This window comes from Oncorhynchus masou, chromosome 13, assembly GCF_036934945.1.
Source record: "Oncorhynchus masou masou isolate Uvic2021 chromosome 13, UVic_Omas_1.1, whole genome shotgun sequence".
NCBI lineage: Eukaryota > Metazoa > Chordata > Actinopteri > Salmoniformes > Salmonidae > Oncorhynchus > Oncorhynchus masou.
In genome coordinates this window covers 40,751,621-40,776,246 of record NC_088224.1, presented here as the reverse complement: position 1 = coordinate 40,776,246, position 24,626 = coordinate 40,751,621, and the positions used below count along the sequence as shown (strand labels likewise).

General features: G+C 43.1%; 1 protein-coding gene across 2 annotated transcripts in view; it reads right to left on the bottom strand.

Moving 5' to 3' along the window:
• Positions 1 to 23,752, bottom strand: part of LOC135552323 (angiopoietin-1-like) — a 57,264-nt gene extending 33,512 nt beyond the window's left edge. For both annotated transcript variants that reach the window (XM_064983877.1, XM_064983879.1), the window contains exon 1: positions 22,714 to 23,752. In XM_064983877.1, the coding sequence (XP_064839949.1) occupies positions 22,714 to 23,127 (414 nt within the window). In that variant the 5' untranslated portion in view covers positions 23,128 to 23,752. The remainder of the gene's footprint in view (positions 1 to 22,713) is intronic.
• Positions 23,753 to 24,626: the final 874 nt, after the last annotated feature.

The window sequence follows — 24,626 nt, the reverse complement described above, 5'->3', positions numbered from 1 at the left end:
CATGCCTGACAAATGGCTCCCATCCACGTTGATCAAGCTTCAAATCTCATACATTCTGTAATCATTGTAACATTCCCTCACGCGGACATTTCTAAGGCCTTCTTATCAGTATCTCTATGTCATAGATCAACTGAGTTGATTCTGTCTTTCCACCACATTATTCTAACACAAAACCTCTTCTTTGGGGAACCACAAAGTGAAGAATGAGCTTCAGAATATAGGTGGATCCAGATGTAGGTCATTAGCTAGGGAAGGAAGAGACAGAGATGGCCAGATACTCACTGGTGCTTATCTTGAGAGCACGCTTTCATCCCCCAAAAGTGAACGGATGACAAGGCTGGGACAGGGTTTAAATCAACGTCAGTTCATGCACCTGCGGTGATGTTCGACCTGTTACGTTTCACCATCTGCACTGACACTTTTGAAAACATTCATGAATAATCTAGATGGCCTGTTTGATTTGGTCAATCTGACAGTGGCCTTTCTGAGCTCACTATCTAATAGGGTATTTTCAGAAACGCGCCAGCCAGTTACAAACATTGCAGTGTCGCATGCACTGATGTCCTTACTCAGCAACTGTTCCGGGTACACATACACTTCGTTGAACGGCACACACGGAGACGTCACCGGCCAAACTCCAGTACTCACTCGAGTGTGAAGGATTGATGTTGTTGCCGTGAGACTCTTAAAGAAAAGTCTCTCGCTTCATTTTTCCATCCCTCGGATAATACAGATCGTTTCTATTGTCAGATTAGACGTGATGTTTGATGATACCCTCAAAACGACATGGTTAAAGGAACCTTAAATGTGTGGCCTCCAGGGACCTGAATGACTCACGTTAAAAGGCCCTTAGTCCTATTCTAGAAAACACGGCACTGGGATAGTCTAGACTTTCATGCTCAGACCTTATGTTGGCTTTCATGCCCATTACAGCTAGTGCATGAGTGAGAGTTTAAACTTTGAAGACCATAGAGGTTTCATCATTAACCCTTTACCCGTGTGGGAATGAACATCTATGGATACATTTCAGTGTTTAATGAAGAAGAAACATGAAATGCATATGTACACGCATGGTAGCAATTTGAAAGGGAACCATTTGGAGATTGTGGAAACAGTTCACCTCGGCACGAGACTGAATCCAAACGTTACACTGTTGATTTTATGTTCATTTTACATTTACTGTACGCTTTGCTGCGTTTGTTGATAGCGAAACCTGAAAACACTCTCGATACCGTCAGTAACATGATGCGAATATTCCTGGAACATGTGAGGTAGGTGCAACACAACACGTGAAAGGACTATCTGATGTCTCCAAGCGGCCACATGACACACCTCTCCAAAGTGGGCACAAAGTCATTTCAATGCGCTTTCATGACTCAAAGAAGAATCTTAAACCATACGGTCTTTTTTATAGCTCTCCAAGCTGTGTCATTGAGAAACTAGAGCAAGCACACTTGTAGTAGTTTTTTCTCTCGGAACACAACCCTGTATCTCCGCCATCACACAATAACTGTTGTTTTCACGCAATCTAAAAACAGCCTATTATAAATCGCAATCTGGGTCAGGTGGGCATCATCTGAGTGATTTGTTCTATTGCCAAAATGACTAGTTAAATTATAAAATATCATCTTACAGTATTAGGCATTCACAGGGCAATTCAGAGAAACACATTGTCATGTTTGGTACGCATAGAAAGGAGTCATGCGTGCATCCAGGTCAGTGTTCCTGCTGCACATTTTTACAATAGACAAACATGGGCTCGTTCTGTTCAGAACAACCCATGTAGTCTTGTAACTGTACATCAAAAATAGTGATCATAAACATGGACACTGTATATGACATGAGTTTTATGATATGGAAATGTGAAGTGCACATTTGGACTGAAGGGGGTTTGTCTTCCTTGTATGACATCAAAGTGGTATTTATTATAATCCTCAATGTCTCATCTATCAAAATACACCGAGTTCTCTTAATTTACAGCATTTCCCTCACTGAGACAACACAACATGTGCAAAGGTTGTGCAATTAGAGGGAGGGATGGGGTAAATTCTTGTCTCATGTGGTGCTCAAATTCAGAATGGCTTTCAGTCAAAGACCATAAAGCCCTGTAAAGCTCAGAGCCTGAGCGCTGACATCATTTATAGAGTATTACTGTAGAGGCTCTTATCAGTGCCCAAATCTGCCATGTTCAACCCATATACAGGTACAGTATGTTTGTGAAGGGCTATAAACTGTAGAAGTTTCAACTTTAAAGACTGTAAGGTATAAAAGAGTATTATGTGTGTCTCAATTATGGTTTGTAATGTGCACAAAACGAACATATTTGAATTCCCACAGTTAAATTCCCACAGAATTCCCACATTTAAATTACTATAGCGGCGCCAATTGCCTTGTTTTCCAACAGTAATATCTGTGTCAATATTGCAAAATGTACTTGCTAACAATCTGTTGCTAGCAAGTACATGGGTTGTCATGGGTTGTTGTTGTCTAGGTGCAGATATTTATAGGCTATACATTGCCTTGTTTTCCTATTATTTGACAGCTTAGCTGTCGTGTTAGGGTAGTAAATGCCTCTTCAGTGGAGCTCATATGATGAGTTGGATATTTAAGCAATAAGGCACGAGTGAGGGGGGGGGGGGGTGTTATATGGCCAATGTACGACGGCTAAGGGCTGTTCTCAGTGCCTGGACACAGCCCTTTGTCGTGGTATATTGGCCATATGCCACAAACCCCCTTGGTGCCTTATTGCTATTATAGAGTGGTTACCAACGTAATTAGAGCAGTAAAAATACATGTTTTGTCATACCCGTATACGGTCTGATATATCACGGCTGTCAGCCGATCAGCATTCAGGGCTCGAACCACCGAGTTTCTAATTGTTTACATAGCCAGCTAACAAGTTGCTTGCTCTATCCTGTTTCTACCAATGCAATTCATTTGGAAGCTGTCCCAGCTTCGTAACTAATCAGCTAACATTGGCGAACTCTGTAGTTAGTCTGTCAGGCAAGAAAGCAAGAGTTGATTGGAGGAGAGAGAGAAAGAGAGAGAGAGAGAGAGAGAGAGAGAGAGAGAGAGAGAGAGAGAGAGAGAGAGAGAGAGAGAGAGAGAGAGAGAGAGAGAGAGAGTGTGTGTGTGTGTGGAATGGGAGGCTTGTAACTGTTTCAGACAATTTATTATGGAAACTCCTTATTAGGAAGAGAGTATGTGTATAGTTGAAAAGCAGAAAGAGAGGGAGGAAGAGAGAGACAGTGTGAGGGAAAGAGAGAGTTTATGTTCCTGACCACAATTGCATCCTATTTGTTGCTCCTATCCTCTCCCTCTGTTCCTCTGTTCCTCAAGGTCAGTGAAAGCGAAGGAAGTGATGTGGAGAGTCAGGGCTCTGGAGCAAAAGGCAGGGACGAATAGGAGTTAGAGATGATAGGAGGGATAGAGATGTGGAGCAAGGAGGGGAGTGAGAGAAGAGTGGAGGGAGAGAGCGAGAGGAGGGAGAGAGAAAGGGAGAGTGAAGGAGAGGAGAGTGGAGGGAGAGAGGAATAGGAAAGTGAAGAGGGGGGAGAAATGAGTGGAGTGGGAGGGAGAAGAGGAGGAAAAAGAGGAGGGAGAGGACAAAGCCGAGCGAGAGGAGGAAGAAGAGGGAGGGGAAGAGGGAGAGCACATCCGAGAAGGAAGCCTTCCATGGCGTGTGTCTGCCCCAAGACCCACCATTCACCATAGTACCACACAGCCTGGGCCTAAAGTGAAAGTGGTAAGGGGTTTGGAGGTGCTAGGAACAGAGCTTGTAATGGATTACAACAAGAAAATAGGTGGGGTTGAACATGTTGACCAACTGAGGAGCTATTACAATGTTGGACGCACCAGGCAGAAAATAGTGGAAGTGTGTGTTTCGGGGGATGCTCAACATTGCCATCGTAAATGCATATATTGTGTGGGGGACCCTGCAAAGGCCCCTTCCCAGAAACTGTAGGCGCTGGCTGACTACAGTGGCAGGAAGAGGGGAGCCAAGACTGTGGCACCAGGGCGTGTGGACTGAGTTGTAACACATTAGAAAGCAGGTGAAGTTTGAAGGGCACCTGAGGGGGTGTGTGGTGTGCATCCGGAGTGGACAAAGGGCAAAGAGTGGGAGATGTGTAGAAACCTCCTTTGGGTGCTCTACGCGTTCTGTGCCCCTTTGCAGGATGGGGCAGTACTTCCAGAAGTTCCATGACATGTTGTAGGCTAAATGCAACCACTAAAGTGACCGTGTGAAATATGAATTTGTCCTACAGATCTCGGAACAGTTGTTGTGTTTTGTAGCGTCTCTCTTTATCTGTCTCTATCTAATACTGCATTCACTGAATTGTTGTCAAAGTAGGCTACTATTTCTACATTTTGTGTCAGGCCTGGCCTGTACTAAATCTTATTGAGAGAGGTTAGATATATTTTTGAAATGGTCTCTGAATAGTTGTTTGAATTTTTACATTGTTGCAGAAGTAAGAAACGTTGTCATTCCACTATCCTACTTTGTGTGGGTTTTGAAATACTTTCTGAATATTGTCCCCTGGTCGTATTTTAGATATGTAAATAATATTTTTAAGTATTATATATTATTCTTGGTACATTTTAAGTGAGTAATTTAGTCAACTTTACTACAATATTAAATACTTTTTGTTGTTGTGTTTATTGTTTTTTGATAGTGAGTGTCTTTGTCTTTGTGACTAGGGTGGGCATTCTCGTTTCTTTATTGCTATGTTTTCTATTTCGTTGTTTTTGGCCGAGTGTGGTTCCCAATCAGAGGCAGCTGTCTATCGTTGTCTCTGATTGGGAATCATACTTAGGTAGCCTTTTCCCCACCTGTGTTTTGTGGGTCATTGTTTCTGTATAGTTTATTTGCCTTACAGAACTGTTAGTTTTTTTCACTTTGTTTTTTTGTTCAAGTGTTTTGATCAATAAATATCATGAACACTTACCACGCTGCGCTTTGGTCCATGCCTTCCGACGAGAGACGTAACAGTCTTTACACAATGGAAGACAAAATGAGTGTTTTGCTATTGACACTAATGTGGTGTCATATTAAAGAAGAGGTTGTGCTCTTTAAAACTAAGTTAACTTGTAATTGTCATTTGTACTTTGTTTTTTGAGCTTCTGTATGTCTGTTTATTTGAAATGTGTGAGAATATTAGCTTTATTCTGAAAATTCCCAGTAATCTACAGCAGCATTCTAGAATTATCTTGGGGTATGAAGCTGAGAGAGTGAAAGCACTTTAATGTGTATAACATACCCAAAAGATTGGCACTTACAAATAGGGAAATACTCAACTGTCATATTGCTTGCCTATAGAAAGGATGGATTTCAACATTTCGTGAACATACAGTCCAATAACACAGACAAAGCAGAGACAGTTCAATCCTAAAACTGTGACATCTTTCTACCCATCAGCCATCAGCAAATGTCTGCCACGTGGAAATAGTCTTTCAGTGCAATATCCCTGTCTTGGCGTTCATATAAAAGCTAAGTGTAGCGTTGTTTCAGGCCCACTTTCAGATACAACATTGGCTTTGAAGTACAACAGACTGATTTAAGTGTCACACTAGGGTACAGGAGTTTGGAAAGAACATGAAGAGTCTGGAAGCTACATGGTTCGGAAACACCGATATTATAACGTATTGAAACAGTCTGAATCGATAACCTCAGGCTCGTGGCACGACTTGGATGGCAAGTATTTATCTTTGGAGACCTGTGCCTTTAATGGTGATACACTGTAGTACTCTTCAAACGCTTCAGGAGCAGCTTGTACTCTTTATAGCAGTTTGCCAATCCGTTAAAACGAATCGGTGTAAATGTTGTCTGATATGCCTTGCTTGCACCCTGCGTAAGTCACCTTGAGAGACACCGTTGGAAGTGACACCGGTAGTCCTCCAGAAACTTAAGCTCAGCGCTCATCGACATATGGCCAGTCTCCCAGGGAATGTGCCTGACCCAGGACTCAATCTGGCGAGGGTCATAAAATGGAAAGTACCAAGGAGAAACAAGATTACACAAACACGGCCCATCATGTAAAAATACCACATGGGAAGAAGCAAAGTAGCCCAATGTGGGTGTTAAGTTATTTGGCTGTGCTTTTCCAGACAGTGAGCAGCAGAGGATTAGAAATCAGAAGAAAGTAAATAGTGTCCTTCAGTGGTAGAAAGTGAGTAGAGAGGCATGCCCTTGTTGGGAATTGGGAAAGCGATGATGAAATACATAAAAGTGCATGCTATGCATGCAGTGCTGGTGCGCTCCACTCTCATGTGGGTTGGTTAAATGCCAAAGTCAGATTTTCATGACATCTAACCAGACACAAAAACATGAAATAAAAATGCACTCAAATTCAATCTGAAACAATGCAATGTCATTTGAATGGAAACTACAAAATAAAAAAATCAAATATATGTTCCATCTAAATACAGCAGACAAATACAAATAGCTTTAGGCCAATGAATCACTCTGATTTTTTGATCGAAATTCACGTTTGTTAGAGAGGAATCTGGGCTATTATCTGAGTCAGAGGAACCAGTTCAGCTTGGCTTAGCAGCAGCTGGGGGACTTGGTTAAACTCCACACGCAGCCCATTGGCTGTGGGTCACTCCAAATCCATCAAGGTTAGCCATAACTGTGGTGTCAGGTTTATCCTCTTACCTGGACTGTGGATCATTATCAGAGCCATGAGTAGAAAGGTGGTAAAGGTTGTGTGATTGATTTAAGCATTGCTTGTTGCTTACTTATACCATGGCATTGTTGAATACTCCTTTCTGATTGGCTTGAAGGGCATTCTAGAGTGTGCATTATTTCCCTTTATAAACTGGGTGGCTCGAGCCCTGAATGCTGATTGGCTGACAGCCGTGGTATATTTACGCAATAAGGTCCGAGGGGTTGTGGTATAAGACCAATAAACCACATCTAAGGGTGCTGTTCTTAAGCATGACGCAACGCGGAGTGCCTGGATAGAGCCCTTACCACAAACCCCTGAGGTATACCACAAACCCCCGAGGTGCCTTATTGCGACTATAAACTGCTTACCAACGTAATTAGAGCAGTAAAAACAAATGTTTTGTCATACCCGTGGTATACGGTCTGTTACACAACGGCTGTCAGCCAATCAGCATTCAGGGCTCGAACCACCCAGTTTATAACATACCGTTTGTGCTCTGTTGTAGCCTAGCTTATCTCTGGCTCTGTGGATGTCTGGGTTGCATTTCCCACTGACGGGCCCCAACCATCTGAGAAGCCTCAAGTGGATACAGTAAAGGAGCTATTACTGTCGATTAGCACCTCACACTGCAGCACAGGGCACCTTGAGAATGATGCCAGCAAATGTGCTAACGCCTTCTTATCGCCAAAGGACAGTGAAGGGGGGATTTAATACGCTCTCTGAAACCTGTGGTTATAATTCACTCAATGCCCAGGACTTTAATGGGTTGCTTAAATTGAGGTTGGATATAATTCTTTACAAACAGCATACATATAGAATATAACTCATTGTCTCATTGCCCCAGCCAAAATGTAGTGAGTTGTTTGTATATAAGTCACTTTGAGACAGTGAGTGAGACCATGAGAGGATACGAATTAGGAGAGCAACTCAGGCTGAAATCAAAGTTACCTTCTACAACCTTTACCCTCACAGCTAGATACTAGGCATTTACCAAATCGTGATCTCTCTCTCTCTCTCTCTCTCTCTCTCTCTCTCTCTCTCTCTCTCTCTCTCTCTCTCTCTCTCTCTCTCTCTCTCTCTCTCTCTCTCTCTCTCTCTCTCTCTCTCTCTCTCAGAATGGGGATCGATCAATAGGCCCCTGGTCGGCTGGAATTGAGGTCCAGTGCTATGACTCATTATTGAAGCCCTGCTGGGTGCTGATTCCAGGGCTTAACTGATCCATGGACAGAGTGTGACTGCCATGTACCAAAACGAAATTGCACCCTATCCCTATATACTGTAGTGCACTACTTTTGACCAGAGTGCAATGGGAATCACACTCTAATCCAACCAGTCCACTGCCAGGACCCAAAGCTGTCCTCTCTGTTTCTCTCTCTTTCTGTCAGAATGCTGTTGTGTTGATTTCATTTTGTTATCCTTTTCCAAGGACATAGTTAGTCTTGTGTACACAACCTGAAACCAAACCAACCATCTCCAACCCAAATCATTGCATATAAAACCAATGCCCAAAATCATTTGGCAAGTAAAGCCAATACACCACTTTCTGTCCATCAAAGCTCCTAGGCGTAACAAATTGACAAAAGTGAGAAGCGTGCCCACTGGTGAAAACTCTAAAGACTTGGCGTTTTCTTTTGTTTCCAAAACTCCCTAAAAATCTGATGTAGAGTATGGTGCAGTAAGGAAAATAAGGACTTCCAAATTCCAATTGGCTCCTATTTTTATGCTTTTGGGCAAATGCAGATCTTCCAATTTAATTGACTTCTCTCTCTCTCTCATCCTCTCTCTCGTCCTCTGCCTTAACGTGACAGAAGGAGGATCAATCAATGGGTCAGCTGGGATAGAGGTCCAGTGCTTTGACTCATCACTGAAGCCTTGCAAGGAAAGAGGTAAATATTTGAAATGGTCGGCTGAAATGGAGGTCCGGTGCTTTGGCTCATCACTGAAACCTTGTAAGGAAAGAGGTAAATATTTGATGGCACCACACCAAACTGGAAGTCTTCCAACTAGCTTGGAAAGACAGTACCGTGCAGTATCGAAGAGCCCTTACTGCTGCTCGATCATCCTATTTTTCCAACTTAATTGAGGAAAATAAGAACAATCCGAAATTCCTTTTTGATACTGTCGCAAAGCTAACTAAAAAGCAGCATTCCCCAAGAGAGGATGGCTTTCACTTCAGCAGTGATAAATTCATGAACTTCTTTGAGGAAAAGATTATGATTATTAGAAAGCAAATTACGGACTCATCTTTAAATCTGCGTATTCCTTCAAAGCTCAGTTGTCCTGAGTCTGCACAACTCTGCCAGGACCTAGGATCAAGAAAGACGCTCAAGTGTTTTAGTACTATATCTCTTGACACAATGATGAAAATAATCATGGCCTCTAAACCTTCAAGCTGCATACTGGACCTTATTCCAACTAAACTACTGAAAGAGCTGCTTCCTGTGCTTGGCCCTCCTATGTTGAACATAATAAACGGCTCTCTATCCACCGGATGTGTACCAAACTCACTAAAAGTGGCAGTAATAAAGCCTCTCTTGAAAAAGCCAAACCTTGACCCAGAAAATATAAAAACTATTGGCCTATATCGAATCTTCCATTCCTCTCAAAAATTGTAGAAAAGGCTGTTGCGCAGCAACTCACTGCCTTCCTGAAGACAACAATGTATATGAAATGCTTCAGTCTGGTTTTAGACCCCATCATAGCACAGAGACTGCACTTGTGAAGGTGGTAAATGACCTTTTAATGGCATCAGCCCGAGGCTCTGCATCTGTCCTCGTGCTCCTAGACCTTAGTGCTGCTTTTGATACCATCGATCACCACATTCTTTTGGAGAGATTGGAAACCCAAATTGGTCTACACGGACAAGTTCTGGCCTGGTTTAGATCTTATCTGTTGGAAAGATATCAGTTTGTCTCTGAATGTTTTGTCCTCTGACAAATCAACTGTAAATGTCGGTGTTCCTCAAGGTTCCGTTTTAGGACCACTATTGTTTTCACTATATATTTTACCTCTTGGGGATGTCATTCGAAAACATAATGTTAACGGATGACACACAGCTGTACATTTCAATGAAACATGGTGAAGCCCCAAAATTGCCCTCGCTAGAAGCATGTGTTTCAGACATAAGGAAGTGGATGGCTGCAAACTTTCTACTTTTAAACTCGGACAAAACAGAGATGCTTTTTCTAGGTCCCAAGAAACAAAGAGATCTTCTGTTTGTCAGGATTTGGTCAGGGTTGTTCCGGGTTTTGGTCACTAGATGCCCCCATTGTGCTTTTTGACCTTATGTTTTTTCCCTTGTTCCCCATTATTATTTGCACCTGTGCCTCGTTTTTCCCCTGATTGTATTTAAACCCTTAGTTTCCCTCAGTTCTGTGCTCTGTGTTTGTATGTTAGCACCCAGCCCTAGTGTTCTGTGTATTCTTGTCGATTCCGGTGGATGCTCTTGTGGAATTCTGTTTTTGTTTTTGAGTATCTCGTGAGGCTTTTTTGTGCTATTCCTACCACCTTTTGGATTTGCAATTTTTGTATTGAAGGACTTCTCCTTTTTACTTTATTAAATACACCGTCTTAAGTACTGCTGTGTCTGCCTCATCTTCTGGGTTCTGCTGACTATTCGTGGCTCAGTTGGTTAAGTGACTGTTTCTCACTCCGGAGACCCAGGTTCGTAACCGGGTCCTGACACTGTTGAATCTGACAATTAATCTTAATGGTTGTACAGTCGTCTCAAATAAAACTGTGAAGGACCTCGGCATTATTCTGGACCCTGATCTCTCTTTTGTAGAACATATCAAGACTGTTTCAAGGACAGCTTTTTTCCATCTACGTAACATTGCAAAAATCAGAAACTTTCTGTCCAAAAATGATGCAGAAATAATTAATCCATGATTTTGTCACTTCTAGGTTAGACTACTGCAATGCTCTACTTTCCGGCTACCCGGATAAAGCACTCAATAAACTTCAGTTAGTGCTAAATACGGCTGCTAGAATCCTGACTGGAACCAAAATATTTGATCATATTACTCCAGTGCTAGCCTCCCTACACTGGCTTCCTGTCAAGGCAAGGGCTGATTTCAAGGTTTATCTGCTAACCTACAAAGCATTACATGGGCTTATTCCTACCTATCCCTCTGATTTGGTCCTGCCGTACATACCTACACGTACGCTTACGGTCACAAGACGCAGGCCTCCTAATTGTCCCTAGAATTTCTAAGCAAACAGTTAGAGTCAGGGCTTTCTCCTATAGAGCTCCATTTTTATGGAATGGCCTGCCTACCCATGTGAGAGACACAAACTCGGTCTCAATATTTAAGTCTTTACTGAAGACTCATCTCTTCAGTGGGTCATATGATTGAGTGTAGTCTGGCCCAGGAGTGTCAAGGTGAACGGAAAGGCCCTGGAGCAACGAACCGCCCTTGCTGTCTCTGCCTGGCCGGTTCCCCTCTTTCCACTGGGATTCTCTGCCTCTAACCCTATTACAGGGGCTGAGTCACTGGCTTACTAGGGCTCTTTCATACCGTCCCTAGCAGGGGTGCATCACTTGAGTGGGTTGAGTCACTGATGTGATCTTTCTGTCTGGGTTGGTGCCCCCCCTTGTGTTGTGCCATGGCGGAGATCTTTGTGGGCCATACTCGGCCTTGTCTCAGGATGGTAAGTTGGTGGTTGAAGATATCCCTCTAGTGGTGTGGGGGCTGTGCTTTGGCAAAGTGGGTGGGGTTATATCCTTCCTATTTGGCCCTGTCCGGGGGTGTCCTCGGATGGGGCCACAGTGTCTCCTGACCCCTCCTGTCTCCGCCTCCAGTATTTATGCTGCAGTAGTTTATGTGTCAGGGGGCTTGGGTCAGTTTGTTATATCTGGAGTACTTCTCCTGTCCTATTCGGGGTCCTGTGTGAATTTAAGTATGCTCTCTCTAATTCTCTCTTTCTCTCTTTCTTTCTCTCTCTCGGTGGACCTAAGCCCTAGGACCATGCCTCAGGACTACCTGACATGATGACTCCTTGCTGTCCCCAGTCCACCTGGCTGTGCTGCTGCTCCAGTTTCAACTGTTCTGCCTGTGATTATTATTATTTGACCATGCTGGTCATTTATGAACATTTGAACATCTTGGCCATGTTCTGTTATAATCTCCACCCGGCACAGCCAGAAGAGGACTGGCCACCCCACATAGCCTGGTTCCTCTCTAGGTTTCTTCCTAGGTTTTGGCCTTTCTAGGGAGTTTTTCCTAGCCACCGTGCTTCTACACCTGCATTGCTTGCTGTCTTGGGGTTTTAGGCTGGGTTTCTGTACAGCACTTTGAGATATCAGCTGATGTACGAAGGGCTATATAAATACATTTGATTTGATTTGATTTAAATATTTGAAATTGTCGGCTGAAATGGAGGTCCGATGCTTGGACAGTAACATTTTGCATAACTTGAAACAGATTAAAGATTCAAAAGTTTGTAAAGACAAAGGTCAAATGTTTATAAATGGGAAAAAGCCTGAGAAAAGTAAAACTATATCTGAACACGACTGCCAACAGTTTTCTGTTCTTTATGGGAAATTCGATCTTACTTCATCCATCAGATACATTAATTCTTATGTGATTGGAATAATTTATCTGGTTGGAATACTTTGCCTATCCATCTACTATACATGTATCATTAACCAATGTCAGAGAGATGTCACACATCAATTCAAGGGCTTCAACAATATCATGTATTAAACTAAACACAATCCTCTGCAACCAAGGTAACACGCTACTAAAAATGTACAGACAATGACAGACAGGTAAAAAGTTTAAGATAGGAGCCAATTTCACAAGAAAGCCCAAAATAAGTTAACATAACCAAGAAGCAATTAATGTTTGATATCCTGTCTTATAAACATGAACTTACTCGAAATATGACAAGAGGGACGGAGAAAGTGTTTGCTTTGAATTTCAGCTCTCCTCTCCGAACGGCCGCAGGGATCTCGTCCAACAGAAATGTTTACATTTCTCTTTCAGATTCGGGTGCTGTGATGTGGAAGGCTTGCTTGTTATTACAATCAAGATTCTGCAAATGATTTCTTAGAGTTGGTCTAGACAAGGATTATTTGGCTATCTTATATGACCATATTCCAGTAGCAACACCCTGATGAATCTCCAAAATCCTTTACTACTGAGTTTTCTATACTTGTATAGTAATACATTTGTATTTTCACCCGGTCTGAAAAACTAGATAAGGAACAGTAGTATTCTATTAATTACTCATCATATAATTGAATTATAGTCTATTATAGTAATAACCATATATTGCTGTTTTCCTTCCTTCTGTTTAGCTCAGGTCACTTAGCATCAGTCATGTGAATTCATCAAGAGAGAAAATAAATATTTTGCAGCCTTGATTGTGTGTGGATGTCTATTTTCACAAATCTTTGAGTTTCAAGGAGCTCTCTTATGTCAAAAGCAGGCCCTCAAATTACCCCAATCAATGGTGTGTATCTGGACGTATGGGAGAGGAAACATATGCATTCATCCAAGACATGGGAATGGAGAAACAAAACCAAACAACAAAACAAACTCAACAAATTCAACTGCCATCGTACTGGACCCCTAGTTTTCTAGTTTTCCGAGGAATCGAGCTTGTCATTCTCTCAAACATAGGAACGTTTCCAATGGGCTTCATCCAAGTAGGAACGTAGCCGCTAATGGCTGAGTAAACCCTTCGGCACTGCTGTCCCAATCTTCCTAGCCATAGAACACACAGGAATATCAACCCACGGGACGTGGGTGATTTGATCCAAACATTTGGGGTATCTTTATCTCTGCCAGCACATTTCAGACATAGATGGAATAAGTTTGCCTCGTGATAAAGTTGGTATGTGTGCAATCTCAAAGTTTGTGAATATGGGAGGCCTTTCTCATCACATAATAATAACCACTATGTTCCCTCACTGCCAATGTCAGCTTAACATCTATCAGAGCTGATGCCTCTTCTATTCAAATTGAACTGCCATTTAATGCAAGGTATTGTTACATTCAGCGCCATGTCCATGTTTATCTTTCCCCCTAGCATCCCGCTAAGTGAAGAAGCGATCATTTAGAGACTCTCAAGTCATCCAGGGTTACCCTCGCAAACAGAAAAACCTCCTATATAAACTCCCAAGTCAAACCATGGCCCCCCTTCCCTCCTTTGCTATGGATACATCACACAACCAGACACACTGTTACATCAGGTCTAAATGATGAGACACTTCTCCTTTGCCTCCTCATCCCCATCTCACAGCTAGACTAGACAATGTATCATCTGCAGCTGTGCGGGTCTGGACTCTGGACAGGGGGCTTTGATATCACGCGTCTGTGCTGACAGTGGTAGTCATCATGCCCCGGGCAGAATGGGTTTGAGGGGAGCAGTGCGCCCGGGGGGGGCGTGAAGGCCGCAGAGGCAGTCACTGGAAACAGGCTCTTTTTTCCTCAGTTGCGGTGCCTACTGAACAGCAATGGAATGAAAACAAAGCAGCAGGAAGAGGTACAGTAGCCCTCACCAGATGGAGCTGCTTTGGTCTGACCTCAGGTCATACCGGTGTCACGAAGGGAAAATGGATGCTAATGGCTACTGAGGCCGTGTATCTCTTTCACAGGTTGAAACGTCTATAATATTCAGTATTTACACAATCAAAAAATGTCACAAGTCTTAAGACATGCCATTGTTCCTGCAACTGTACAGCTAGTTTCAAATCCTAACCAACAACCCAGAGATCATGTTGTGTAAAATAATAACTATAAACAATAATGATACCTTTTTTCTCTCTCTAATCTGCAATCCACATGTCAACATGGAGAAAAAGCAGTTACTTTCAAGCAAAACCCCAACCCTTGGAGCTGTGGAAGCTCAGCTCATAGTCATATCATATGGAATATCCCCAGGCAGACCAGACCGGCACAGTAGAGCTCGGTTGAAACCCTGTAACATCATCATAACCCAGCGTGGTCCTCTCCAGTCACTTACAGCTCTGACTCCTCAGAGGGCCCCGAGCGGAGCAGCAGAGGACCAGAGCATACGCAGCACATTGTCGCCTTATCCCGAGGCTTTCATCTGGCTGGACCTCTGTTTATTTTTGCTTTCTCAGACTGAAGTGCAAAAGAAGTGTGTATACACACAGTGACAAGCAGGGGAGAGATCAAATGATCGAAACCAGCGCACCCCAAAGACAAGTACTGTAGGACCATCATCCACTGGCTGAGCTGAAGTATAAGGGACGCTTAGGGATCCTTTCCGCTAGACTATGGTTACCATATTATAGTATGCTATAGAATACTCCAAAATCATTATGTAATATTTGAGAGCCCAATTGTTTTTTTGATTCCTCTTACATTGGAAAATGTGACTACCAGTAGTCATCTACAATATAGTATTATTGAAATGTCCCAAATAGGTAAAAAAATTAAATAAGGTAAAGTAAAGTCAAAGAAAACGCTATATTAGTATGCAGATTGACACTATGACATACAATACTACACATTAAGAAGTTTGAGAACTTAATGCATAATGTTTCAAGCTCAAGGAATGAGTTCTGGGGAGGCCTACAGAGGCAGATCCCACCTGTCCATCTACGGACCACCATTAGTCAGACTGAATCTCATCCCCTGCTCCTCCAGTCCATCCAAACACAAACCCTACAGACCTGCTGAGGATTAACCCCCGCAACCCCAGCCTGCAGCTCCCCCGGCAGTAAAGTCCACTCAAACAAACATCTGCACCCATTTATTAGTAAACAGGCGTAAAGCTCCATTAGTTTTCCAGCTACAGGCATGTGTTCTGGGGCTGTCTTGTTGAGTGATTCTCTGGTCGTGGTCCGCATCAGTCTGGTAGTGACTGAATTTCTACCCTCGACAACAGTTACACCTCTTGTTGAAACGATCCCTTTATCCCTGCAATTTACTAGAAACACTTACAGTATCATAGTACAAGAGGTTGGTCTTATCCTGACCCAACAAAGCTTGCTAGGGCTCTATCATAAGGGTAATTGAGGCTACATTTAGTACAGTTATTCTCTAAAAGGTCAGGATGTAAGGTGGATTGACCTTTGACTCCTATTTTAAGCAGAGGTTGAAAATTATGTGACAGGGAAGAAAAGGGGAGGGGGGGGAGCACACTATCGACATCTTCACCAGTCATCTCCAGTTGGCTCTGCCAGCCACAGCCCTGGTATTGTGTGGAATGTGAGAAGCCTGGCTTAGGTCCCAGACAAGGCAAACACTGTGCTGGACAGGGTTAAGATATTCTCCAGAGCTGTTCCTATGTTGGGTCTGTGTATGTATGTGTGTGTGTGAGGGGTGTGGATGAGGTGCCACGCCGAGGTGCCACAGCTCTAAACCGTTAACCCGGGACTCAAACATGTCCCACACACAAGACAAAACCACCCACCGCACTGGGAGGAGTCGTGAGTGGCTGACCATGTTGTGCAGTTCCAGACCGTATGTTAATATATCATGAGATGTGGACTACAAAGAATTATTCATCAAGCAACTTTTCCCTACGCCTCACCAACACCAAAGACAGAACACAGAAATGACTGAGGTTATTGCAAAGTGTGACATGAAGCCTGATGTGCGATTGGCCCAGATCACAACAAGAACAGAGTAAGAGAAGGAAAGCTCGCCTATTCTTCATTTACTGATCCAACTCTGGCTGTGAGGGAGTGAAACTGCTTATCTGTTACCCAATATCTCCCACACTCTTTCCCTCTCTCCCCACCTCCACTTGCTTCTCTTCATTTTTTTTCCCCCACACGGCGGGTGCTTTTATGACCTGTTATTTATCTGCTGTTCTGTTTGTTTATTCAAAGCCTCTCACTTTGACAGAAACTATTCCATTGCTCTCTTTCATCACCAATGTTGTGATGTTTTGATTTGTAATCATGGAAAAGTTGAAGAAGCTGAACTCTCAAATGAGGTGAAATGGTGTCCTTTGGAACTTTGGCAAGTGGCCCCAGTGCTGACAGACAAAAGCAACCGCTCACAATGCAACATCTGTAGGACACAACCTCAAAGGGGAGTAAGGGCTTAATGGCAGTGTTTTGGGATGCTTCAGGAATTTCCCCAAACTCCACGCAGTCAGCCTTATCTCTCAGATGAATAATTGTCAGATGGAACAGGATGGGGAATTTGTAGAGGATAAATGCTACACCGAACTTGAAGATGTGTGGACCCGAAAAAGAAAGAAATAACGGCAATACATTACTGTACGTTCCTTCTATTCCCGCCGCCTGCCAGTAAACAGAAGTAGAAAGCATAGGCCCACATATCTATCCTGTGATCGCTGTCCCTGGAAGAAAACACAGCTGTAAAATTTGAAGGTATACACATTTATATAAAGGCAGAGTCTTGTAGGGCCTCGTGGAATTTTACAGGGCTGAAATGAACCCAAACGGGCTCCCCGATGGACAGTTCAGAGAAATATGACAGAAACTTAACAAGCCAGAGAAATTTTGACATGAGTTATAGTCTATGTCTTGTATAAATAATAGAAAGCAGTGATATACCATTGGGTTCTTTCAAATCACAGCTGGATTTCAACGATATGTTGTAGTACACTGTGATAGCAGCATTTATTGGACCACTGACTGAACAATCCGTTTTTATAGTGTTGTATAATATTCCACATTGGCTACTATCTTATATTTGGGTCAGAATCACTCACCCATACAGGCTTCGCACTGTATGCTGTACGTTTGGCAATGCTTGCGAGCTATAACTTCTAAAGACAAGCGCGAATACTGAGACTTTAGGAGACACTCTTATCGAGAGGCACTTACAGGAGCAATGATGGTTAAATTGCCTTGCTCAAGGGCACATCGGCAAAGGTTTTATCTAGTCGGCTCAGGGATTTGAACCAGCGGCCTTTCAATCACTGGTCCTACGCTCTTAACCGCAAGGCTACCTGCCACCCAAGGTATGTTAATTCATTATACAGGCACACCATACTGAACCATTACTCAAAACAAGGTCAAATGTCATTGAGAACGGAAGTATCCAAATATCAGTTCCCCTGACATACAGTATAGGCCGATGGTAAAGCTCTCTATATCACCTGAGTGACATGCTGCAGCACACTCTCTCTTATTTATAATACCTGTGGTAATCCCAGGAAGAAAAATGTATTCCATTGAAGAAGTGAATATACTCGGAAACCCAAACATAATACAGGACGTTCTCAAATGATTTTACACATATACTGGGGAGTGCAGAGCAGTAAGTAAAACGTCTTTGAGCGGTGTATAGCAAATGACTGGCACTCCGAAGCAAATACAAAAATAATATTGCAATTAAAGCTAGGTCAATCCTGTACCAAGAGCCCACTGGAGGTTAATTCATTGAAATGAATGATGGGAGTTTAACCACATGTGCACATGATGCCTCAGAGAGACTCAAGAGAAACTGGAAAGACTCTCAAGACCGCTGGCATTAAATACCTCCCCTATTCACTTTGGTTGCATAACCATGGCGTAGAATTAAAAAATACTTTTCTGCCCAATATCAAAAGTTCTAACAGGTTCGAAGCTAACGACCACAATGAAAAACGATTTCTGGGAAAAGAGTTTGATACTAAGTGAGCTGCCATATTGACCGTGACAAACATACTAAATACCCATTTCCTGAAAATAACAATAACCATGTCGGCCTCAATGTTCACATCCATGTGGGAATACTGTGACATTGTAATGGACTTCCTTATCTATCCCCTTGACATGCTGTAAAGAAGCTCTGTTCTCTTTTCCACCTTCTCTGCTAATGCAAGCGAGGCTAAGATTCATCTATGGAAGCAGTAGCGGAGTACAACAGCCCCTTCTGCTATTTTCCTGGTCTTGCAACTTCTGCAAGGGACAGGAAGGAAGCGCTTCTCAGTCTGTTGTGCGTCCAGTAGCTCGCTGCATCGTCCAATTTGTTCATTTTGGCCCACGTTATTTGCAAAAAGAAGTTTTGATACAGAGGAAGTCACCCCTAAAATAGCTTAGTCTTTCCTTGGCTCTTTAGGCAGGCTGTGTGGCCTTCTGATAGCGTTAAGAAATATTCCCCCTTTTTTTCTGTATTAACCCCAAGGGGTGAAGGGAAACTAGGAACTACCCATGTTGTGCAGCCTGATTACACTAACAGGCAGAGCAATGGGAAATTCACAGGGATAGCACTGTGAACACTGATATCGTCTCTCCTCTTTTAACTTCAACAGCTTATTCTGGCAATGCCTCCCCCTGAAGAAACATTGGTTTGAAACCCTTTCTACGCTCGGCACTAAAGTGAACGTGTGAAGATCTATCACTTTCACTCCCGGGGAGCAGGATTTACTTTTTGGCTCCTTGAAATGGACCTTGGTCCAAGTTTCAATGACTTGAGTTGTCCTTGAATTATTGAGGAAGTGGAAAGGGGATCTTGAGTGTATCTCTCCCGTAGCTGATTTATATCATTCAAACGTTGAATGCATCTGGAAGTGATCGGCTGAGTGATACGAAACACCTCACCCAATGTTATTTTAACTTTGATTTCATGTTTTTTTTGTTGTCGTTAAAAGGTTAAAAGGCAAACTCGATGATCTCTCTTCTACAACTGACCATGCACACTTTCACAAACCAGGCAGTGATGGAATGGAATAGGGATGCATTAATTGGCTACTTTCCAGCAACAAATACCCAAAGATCACAGGCAATCTGGTCCAATTCCCCCTTCTTTACAGGCCTGCCGGGGACGTAATCCTTGGACAAACAGAAGCCACCTTTGACTGCGCAGGAATGTTATCAGTGCCTGCTCTTCCCTGGGCCGACCAGACTTCCACGGAGGGGAAAGATTGGGACTGCCTAATAATTCCCGAACAGCTGCTTGCTGCATCTACCCCCAACAAGTTAAGGCGCCCATGCATCGAGGCGTGTGTGGTATCCTTTGTGGATTCTTTCATCAGTGGTGGCTGGAGTAGCATTAGGGACAGCTCTCCTCTTGACAAGCAGTCAAGGCTTACGTGATTAAGATAGATTGACTGGCTGGGACACTTAATCCTCTGTTTGATGAGAAATGTTAACTGCATCCTGATGTTCCCGCACCTCTGTAATTGGGTAGAATTATCACCGTGTGCTGCCTCTTAAAACGTCTCCCCTAATTCTTATTATGTTGGTGTCCACCGGTTACTGTCACTTCTATTGTCAATCAACTGTTGACAAGATTATTGCATATTGTTCTTTCAGAATATTGAAGACGTGCTGGATGCAGGATTTTTTGGGGTTTCTCCTTTGTTTTTTCCCCCCCCTTAAGATGAAAAAATGTCAGAGGTCTGCAGAGAATGCAGATGTGTCGGGGAAGAAACACGATGGTATTAGTGGTGATGGTAGATGCTTTCACACACTACCATTTTTACGTTTGAGTAGAAAAAGTTATTCCAACGGTCTCATTAAGTCTAGAATTCAGTCTACAATTGCTGCTTGTACTGTTTATTTAGTACCATCATGGACTGTTGAAGTACCTATATCAATATGATTCAATGTCCATGTCCATGTGATTTCATCTCAGACTCCTTTTCACTCAGGGTGACTTTACAGTTGTCCTACACTGTTAAAAAACAACAACAACTTGCTTAATCAGCCTTATTCCGCGAGTTGATTGGACTTTAAAAGGACAAGAATTTGAGCTATGTACTCAAACTCTGCTCAAAGTTGGTTCAGCTATAAGGCCATATGTGCCCAAATGTTGAGCAAACTCACAATCCTATAATGCAGCTGGTTGACTTAAAATTGCACATTGAATTAACTTCAATTTTATTTTGTTGAGCAAACTTACAATCCTATTGCAACTGCTTGCGTTACAATTGTACATTGAATCAAGGTTTTTTTTATTATTATTTTTTTTACAATGTATAGTCATGGTCCTCATTATGTGATATAATTTTTCTCCACGGAACAATCTTTTGCATGCCAATAGTTTTTCTTAATTTATATAGGTCATCATTCTCACAACCATTTATAGCCCACAGCTTATCTCAAGTTTTCGAGCAGTTTTTACCACTGAAATTCCTCTTCCCAGATACGAGATAAACCGAGAGATGTATTAGTGATGTGTGTAGGTTCTGAGCAAAAGCCAACCAATGTATTTAGGAATTGATATGTACATACCTCTATGTTTGTGCTTTACTAGTGTGAGATACAACATACAGTAAGAAGCAATAACACCTCTACTACTTTCCTACAAACTCAACCAACAGTTCATTGGAATGAATTGTTGGGTCATTTATAAAGAACGACCATTTCTCACAACCAGAGGAGTGGAAAGAATACATTTCGGAGGTAGATGAAAAGCAGTAATACCGTTGAGAAACTTGCCCCAATAGCTTTTAAGATGGTGCTCCAATTACTAGTGAGCAGAGACCCCAGCACGCTAACGGGTATTGATGATGTTCAGTTAAATGAATCCCACAATTCCAGAGAAAACTATCAAATCTATTGTGCATTACGTGCAATTATTTGTTCACTTTGTGCCAACATTTTACAGACAAAAAGAAACGATTGTGTGTTTAAGCAATTCATCATAGATTGTCCCTTCTGATCTCCTTGCAAAGTCACATTATTGTGAAAAGTACAGCAGAGCTGCTTTTCCGAATGTAGAGTTTGTTTATTTGACTCATGTATTCATTTCGGAGAGATAGTTTATCTTTTCAGCGATAAGGAGTCTAAGATTAACAATTCAGTTGCCAAGTGGTATCAGTGATGACTTCACAATTCATTAACGTCACAGTGAAACCATATTCCTGGTCATAAACACCTGACTGGCTTTACACGTTGGAGGAAAAGGATGTGAGGAGTCATATGCTCCACAGGCATCTGTCTCTTAAACTCCTGATAGAAAGTACATTTGCTTAGTTCCCTTGCCTACAATTTTTTGGCAAGCCTATCGACAAGTATATTTGTTGGTTGATTGCATTCCCAGTTGAATTCAATGAGCACTGCATTGCAAAATCATTATTTCTGTTTCCCGCAATAGTGTAGCTTACCCAATTGTAAGTCTGCCCTTGCCTGTTGAAAATCCAATTTGAAGGTTACCCATGAAAAATGTACAGAGCTTTGAAATAAAGATGTATACACAATTTTGCAAGGCAAAAGATACAGATCAGAAAACGGAAGATCTATTCCCTTTAACTAATCTATTCCCAATAATCAGTACGTTTTCACATGTACTTTTATTTTTATTTCTTTCACGTTAGTAAATACTTTACTTATAGAAAATATCTGATGACTCCATGAACTTGCTTTCTTTATATTCTAAAGCTAGAGTGCGGACTAATGGAAAGTCCTGGGTGGCGGTACATAGAGGGAGCATTCTTCCGTCGTACTCTAGCAGTGGTCCTTACAGGCTTCCTGTCATTAAAGAGACAGCACACTGGAGAACTCTGGAGGACTGACATATTACGACCACGCATCGTGACTGATGCAGCGTGGAACGTAACTTGACATCTGTGGAATTTTGCTCAGGGAGCACAGAGTTTTTCGGAGAAGTACCAAACACGGATCTTACACAAATAGATCAGTGGTTAATATATACAGTTACGTAACAAAACAGCTTTGTGGATGTAAATTGTTTATGGATGTTGGTTATTTTGTCGGTATGGGACAGCCGTACAAAGGCTTTTAACTAGATTCCTCATGAGATTTGTTCACAGTTTTACATTTGTCATAATAATCATTCATCAATTCAAGACCCTCTCCAAGATCTTAATCCATGAATACCAGAGTCGTAGCACACAGCTCCAGCCATAGAGCGCACAGATGTATCCCTGACAATACTGTAAGAACTTTCATTAAGACAACCACGAGGAAACTCCAATTGAAAGCCGGACAACCACGAGGAAACTCCAATTGAAAGCCGGAGAACATCACTCTCAAACGCACATACATTTTTAAAGGGGTCACATAAAAACATACATCAGAGCCAGACACAACAACACAGCCCTTGCGTAAACACAGACCGCTTCAATGCATACTCAGAAAGTAAACATAAAAGGACACCGCATTGCATTGCTTATGACAGTGTGACCACTTCTCCCTTACCTTCTGCAGCCACTGAGTGTAGTTCTCCATGACGTGCTCCAGGTGTTGGATCTTCTGGGAAGCGAAGTCCTGTTCCAGGGGTGGAGCGTCTCTCTGCAGCGCATTGGCGCTGTTAAACTGTGTCGCTGCTTTCCCTTGTCGGCACGAATTCCCTCCGCTGCTGTCGCCCTCAGGTAGGATAAAGGTGTAGGTGCACTGTCCATGCTGGACTCTGTGGTACCTCCGATTACTGCTGCTACTACTTTCACTACTACTACCGCTGCTGCTACCCGTGCTGCCACCTGTGCTGCCCTGTCCTGCGCCGCTGGCACTGCCATCTGTCCCTTTTCTATGCTCTCCCCCACTGCAGCCCACTGCCACCAGTAGGGCTGCCAACGAAAGCAGGTGGCAGGCAAACTTGTTCCACAACATCATTCCAGCCTGGAGGAAAGGTTGAAAAAGTAAAGTCCTTTTATCGTTGGCTTCTGGATGACTTTTCGTCTGTCTCTTTTCGTCGGTCTCTTTTCGTCGGTCTCTTTTCGTCGGTCTTGGGCCAGTATTTCTTTGAGTGGATCAGAAGGCTGTACGGATCCCAGTCGATGTAGAACACGTGTCATCCATCGCCGTGCTGGACCTCCTACTGTGAGAAGGTCTGGAGGGCATCTCCGGTGTGCTCACACACACACACACGTACACACACACTTACACACACACTCTTGTAATGGGCTGCTGGAGCGCTATGTGTCCGGTCAGAAGTCAGCCAGAAGTCCAGTCGTCCAGGGCTCGCCGCATACACGTGTTGCACCGTGACAGCTTGTGTGTTTATATAGATGGTCCTTTTTACACTGTATCAATGCAGCATGCACGTGTGCATGTATGTCTACATGTGTTAAATACAAGGGTCAGTGCATACGGATAGTGTCGTCAGACCTCCTCTTGTGTGACTGCTTTGCTCTTCCTCCTCTGTCTCTGCTCTGGTTTCCCTGTGTGACTAAACGACTGGAGCGAGGCTCACTAAAGAACAGCACCAGGCTTCCAGCACACTCTGAGCCTGCCCCTCACAGAGACTGCAGAGGAATGTGTGTTTATGGACGAGTCGCTCTCTCTCTCTCTTTCTCTCCCTCGTGTGTGTGTGTGTGCGTGTGCGTGTGCGTGTGCGTGTGCGTGTGCGTGCGCGTGCGCGTGCGTGTGCGTGTGCGTGTGTGTGTGTGTGTGTGTGTGTGTGTGTGTGTGTGCGTGCGTGCGTGCGTGCGTGTGTGTGTGTGTGTGTGTGTGTGTAAGGCAGAGAGGGTCCCCAAGCACAGAGGATGTGCTCAGACTGCGAGGATTGGTTTACACGCTCTCTGACCTGAGGCTTGTGTGGTAGCCCTGCCCCTGTACACACTCAGTCTGTTCCCGTCTCCCCTGCACTACAGTACACAGCAGATGCCACAGGATTCTCACTGTCCACCACTCAACTATATAACACTCAACGATATAACACAGGGGTTCACAATGCTGTGTTGTATTTCCATGGTTTTTAGTAAATCGAGTTTTATCCCATTTAGGTGGTAAGATAATTCAATGTTTACATACTTTATCATATTGAGTGAAGTGATATATCATATCTAATGTAATTCTTCTCCTCTCACCAAAAATAGCCACAACATGGTGCGAAACTCTGCGAAAGCTGTCAAAATACCAATCCGGGAGAGCTCTCCGTGTTTTAAGGAAAACAAAACCGAAATCCAAAAGTAGACAGAGGAATGTCTTCATCGGCAGCCAGCAAGGGAAGCCGAGGGAATAGTGTGGTGAAAGGCCCAGGGTCAAAGGTCAAGTCCCTATTATGGACAGTGTCCTGACATCCTTATGATTCAGGGAAGGCTATCAACAGATAGAGATGACCAGGCCCTCATCACTTCACTGTGGTCCAAACCACCCTGATGTGTGTGTGA